This window comes from Merops nubicus, unplaced genomic scaffold (genome assembly GCF_000691845.1).
Source record: "Merops nubicus isolate BGI_N331 unplaced genomic scaffold, ASM69184v1 scaffold25702, whole genome shotgun sequence".
Taxonomy (NCBI): domain Eukaryota; kingdom Metazoa; phylum Chordata; class Aves; order Coraciiformes; family Meropidae; genus Merops; species Merops nubicus.
In genome coordinates this window covers 11,090-15,418 of record NW_008593219.1, presented here as the reverse complement: position 1 = coordinate 15,418, position 4,329 = coordinate 11,090, and the positions used below count along the sequence as shown (strand labels likewise).

The 4,329-nt window shown below is 61.3% G+C and overlaps 1 protein-coding gene across 1 annotated transcript in view; it reads right to left on the bottom strand.

Moving 5' to 3' along the window:
- Positions 1 to 154: 154 nt before the first annotated feature.
- LOC103768256 (protein AF-17-like) overlaps positions 155 to 4,329 on the bottom strand; it is a gene marked incomplete at both ends in the record, with an annotated part of 12,220 nt that continues 8,045 nt past the window's right edge. The window contains 3 exons of the mRNA XM_008935398.1: positions 155 to 272; positions 975 to 1,159; positions 2,613 to 3,203. Of these exons, the coding sequence (XP_008933646.1) occupies positions 155 to 272; positions 975 to 1,159; positions 2,613 to 3,203 (894 nt within the window). The remainder of the gene's footprint in view (positions 273 to 974; positions 1,160 to 2,612; positions 3,204 to 4,329) is intronic.

The window sequence follows — 4,329 nt, the reverse complement described above, 5'->3', positions numbered from 1 at the left end:
CCCCCCCCCGTGCTGGGGGTCCTGCTCTCCTAGCCCAGGGCTAGGGGATGGGGGCAAGCGGGGAGGGCAGCTGGAGAGCCACGGCTGCAGTTCTCCACTCTTCCAGGGAGAGCCCTTGGGAAGTCCAAGCTCACATACCTGCTGGTTCACGTACCTGCCCGGCTGCTCTCCGACTGATTTAAGAGCGGGTTGATGGATAGCCCAGATGTGAGGGGGCTTCCAAAAATATGTGAGGAAGGGAGGCTGAATGTTGAACCTGCCAGTGAGAACACCTACACGGCAAAACAAGGAGGGGGAGAGAGAGAGAGAGAGAGAAATGGCTGCTCAAAAACACCAGAGGAAAAGAACTTCATTACTCCAGCTCCCCCTGACTCCTGAACCCAGCTCGCTCGTGAGAGGGAGTGTTAAAAATATCTCCTTGGAAGCCTCGCTAGACAGTTGAAATCTTCCCAGCCCCATCTCAGAGCCAAGAGCTCCGAGTGAGCCCTGTTCACACCGAGGCTGTAAAACCAGCTCTCTCCTCCCTGTACAACACGTCTCCCAGCGAGCTCCTGACAGGGGCCAAGGCTCCATCTCCTGCCCCAGGCACAGCCCCCTGCCCGGGGTGCTGCTCCGTGCAGGCAGGGCTGGCACTGGGGACAGCAGGGGACGGGCAGCACAGGGCACAGCCCACGCTGCCAGCCAAGCCTGAGCACTCTCTAATGTCACTGGACAACAAGGTGTCCTTTTAGGCTGCCATCCCCCCACCCCAAAACAGGCTGCGTGGGCTGTGATGCAAAACCACCAAGGATTTTTCCACCAGCTCTTAGGGAAGTTGCAGTCGCCAGCTCCCCTCCAAACTGAAGGGAGAGTTGCTGCTCCCAGCTGGAAAAAGCAACTCCTCCGAGCCCCCAAACTGGCCCTGCTGTGGTGGCCACTGCTCTGTGCAGCTCCCTCCTGAGCCACAGCCCTTCCCCTGGGCCTGACCTTCTTACCTGCGTGGTGGAGACCGAGGAGGAGGAGGAGGCGGGGATGGTGCTTGCAAAGGGCGAGCGGTTGAGCTGTGGGAGAGACGACGTCCCCTGGTGTGCCAGGAGGCTGGAGGAGAGGGGTGTGCTGCAGACAGCTCGGAGCACCCCGCCCCCGTGGGAAATCGGGTCCTTGTTACTGGTGTAGATCCCTGCGAGGGGAGGAGACGTGTCAGAGAAGCCCCAGTCCCCTCCCCACAGCCCGGGAGCTGCTGGCTCCCTGCAGGGCTCCCTCTCAGACAGGGAACCTGGCACCGACCCACTAGACCAAGTGTGAGATGCCCTTTGAGCATCTCGTGGCCTGGCAGGCAGTGAGGGTGGTCACAGCTCATAGTCCTTCCCTCAAAAGGGGTCACAAACTCTCCCAGCCTTGCCACTGCCCCCCTCCTGTTTGCTCCTGGCACCCCGATACAAGCTGGCAGAGAAATCAGGGCACAAAGTGACTCACCCGAGGCACAAAGTGGCCAAAGGGGGACGTGGACTCGGAGAGTCTCTGCTCCCTGCCTGTGCTAGTCAAGAGACCACACTCTTGCTGAGCTAACCTGGCCCCTTCGGTGATGCCCAGGGACTAGGGTGATGCCCAGGGGCCATGGCAATGCCCAGGGACCACGGCGATGCCCACGGTGGGGCATGGACAGATAAAACGAGGCCGAAAGGGTGAGGAGAGAGCTGCTGCAGAGGGAGGGCACCCATGTGAGTCCCCTTGGCTCAGGCACGGGCAGAGGCAGTGCCCAAAGCCAGCTCCCCCGGAGCTCTGCCAACATCCCTCCGCAAGAGAAGAATGAGGGAAGGAGCAGCGGGCCCTGGCAGCCTCCTCCTCTTTGAAACATCCCTTTGTTGTTCTGGTGGAGGGGAGGCCAAAGAAAAAATTGCCCTGGGGTGACGATTCTGGAGGTGGCACCAATTGTTGCAGCTCTCTCCTCTCTGGGGCAGGGCAGAGGAAGGGGCCAGGGCTCCCTGGCGCACAGCACACCACGAAATCATCTCCCCCCCCTCCCCTTTGCAATCTGACCTAAATTGGAGCATCTGCAAACAACCCACAATAGACCGATGACAAGTTCTGCTGCCAGAACAGTGTCAAACCTCAGCCCTGAGCAGCAGGCTCCTCCTCTGCCTGCTGCCTTAACCCCTTCCTGCCCCACGTCCTGCCCACCCTCACCCCTGCCAGGCTGGGAGCAGCTGGAAGCCCCTGGCAGGGTTAACGGTGTGCCAGTCACCCAGCCCTGTGTGGATGTGGTAAGACCAAGATGAGAGGTCCTGCTTCTAAAAGAGAGGTTAAACTCGAACCACTTCAACAGAGCCCTTCATTTGGGGTCAGACTGTGGTGGTTCTGGTTTGGCCTCTGAATGCTCCTCTGTGGAAATTAAGCTCCAACACGCTCAGGTTTTCCAGAGCTGGAGCAAAAAAACAGTTTGAAATACCCCCCAGCTCAGAGGAGGTTCTAGGCTGAAGGCCAAGAAGGAAAGGGGAGACCCAGACGTGGGGGTTTTCCAGCTCCTGGGGCTGAGCTGAAGGGACTGGACCTTGTGCAGACAGGTCCAGGCAGCAGCCAAAGAGCAGAGCTGGGGGGAAGGGAGCACACCTGGAGCCCCGAGGGGCACGTACCTGAGCCCAGCAGCGGGGACTCCAGGCTGAGGCTGGGCAGGGTCCCCGTGTGGCTGAAGGGTCGGGAGGAGCTCCCCACGCTGGAGCTAACCAGAGAGCCCCCGGAGAAGGGGGAGGAGGACGTGGACGTGGAGCCAGCCAGCTGGGCACCCAAAATCTCTTTGCTTTTGCCTCCTTTCGGCCTGCCGGGCCCGTGCTTGTTCTTCTTGCTCCCTTTGTGCTTCTTCTCCTTCAGCACCTCTCCCTCCTCCATGCTGAGGGAGGGCATGCGCTGGTGGCTGCTGCCGGGGCCACCGGTCCCGCTGGTGCCCACCAAAGGGCTGCTGACAGGATTTGAGGCTTTATAGTCCACGGGGGAAGCATCACGGCCCCTCTGCTGGCTCACCGCTGAGGTGGAGAAGCGCATGATGGACCCAAAGCCTGAGAAGATCACCTTCTGCTCAAAGATGTCCCCCTTCTGGCCTTCGTACAGCGGGGAGCAGTGGGAGGAAGAAGAGGCTGAGACAGGTTTCCGATACTTCTCGTCGTCCTGCTCGAGCTTGGGGAAGGTCACGAAGTCCTGGGAGCACTGCAAGCTGCTGCAGGAGGTGCCTGAGGAAGCAGAGGGGAAGCAGACGTAGGAAGGCTCGTGGTGGACGTGGCCCAGCCCGTGAGGCAAGAGGAGCAGGGTCACAACACAGGTCCCCCGTGGCACAGGCTAGGAACCGAGCTGGAGGCCACCCCCATCACCTCCCAGCCCTCTGGCAAACACGAGGGGTGCACACCAGCAGCTTCACCCCCCTGAATACACCCAGCTCTGCTCCCCAGGCCCTGCAGCATCACTGTCCCCCAGCCCCAGCCAGGGTCCCAGGAGATGAAACACATCAGTCACCCCAACAGCTGGAGGAAGAGCTGAGGAGGGCAGAGCAGGCGGGAGCCCTGCAAGCTCTGGGGAGCCTGGCTAGCAGGTTTGGGCTCAGGTCTCTCCACTAGCACCCCTTAAACCCCTGCTGCAGACAGTCCCACTGACAGAGGAGGGGGCAGGTGCTGCCCACGATGCCTGCACGCAGTGTCCCGTCCCTCCTCCCTCCACCCAGACCTCTGGACCTGCTTCTCCTCGCAGAGCAGCCGGCCTGCAGAGGAGAGGGGCTGTCACCCTCCTCTGGGTCACTCCTCCCCTCTCTGCATGGAGGTTGCACCCATAAGACTTCTCCCCTTCCCCCCAAGGGGCTAAAGAGACACTCACCAGCAAAGCTTTGCCAGGCTAGCTGGCGGGGGGCTCTCTGCACAGCCACAGGGCCGGGGAGTGAAGCATCACCCCCATGCAGCCGGCCTGCAGAGGAGAGGGGCTGTCACCCTCCTCTGGGTCACTCCTCCCCTCTCTGCATGGAGGTTGCACCCATAAGACTTCTCCCCTTCCCCCCAAGGGGCTAAAGAGACACTCACCAGCAAAGCTTTGCCAGGCTAGCTGGCGGGGGGCTCTCTGCACAGCCACAGGGCCGGGGAGTGAAGCATCACCCCCATTCTCCCCTCCTGGAGGTAGCACCCATAAGACTTCTCCCCTTCCCTCCAAGGGGCTAAAGAGACACCCACCAGCAAAGCTTTGCCAGGCCAGCTGGTGGGAGGCTCTCTGCACAGCCACAGGGCTGGGGAGTGAAGCATCACCCCCCTCTCCCCTCCCCTGGGGTTATCCTGCACCCCTCACCTGCAGGCTGGAAGGGGCCGCTGGACGGAGACG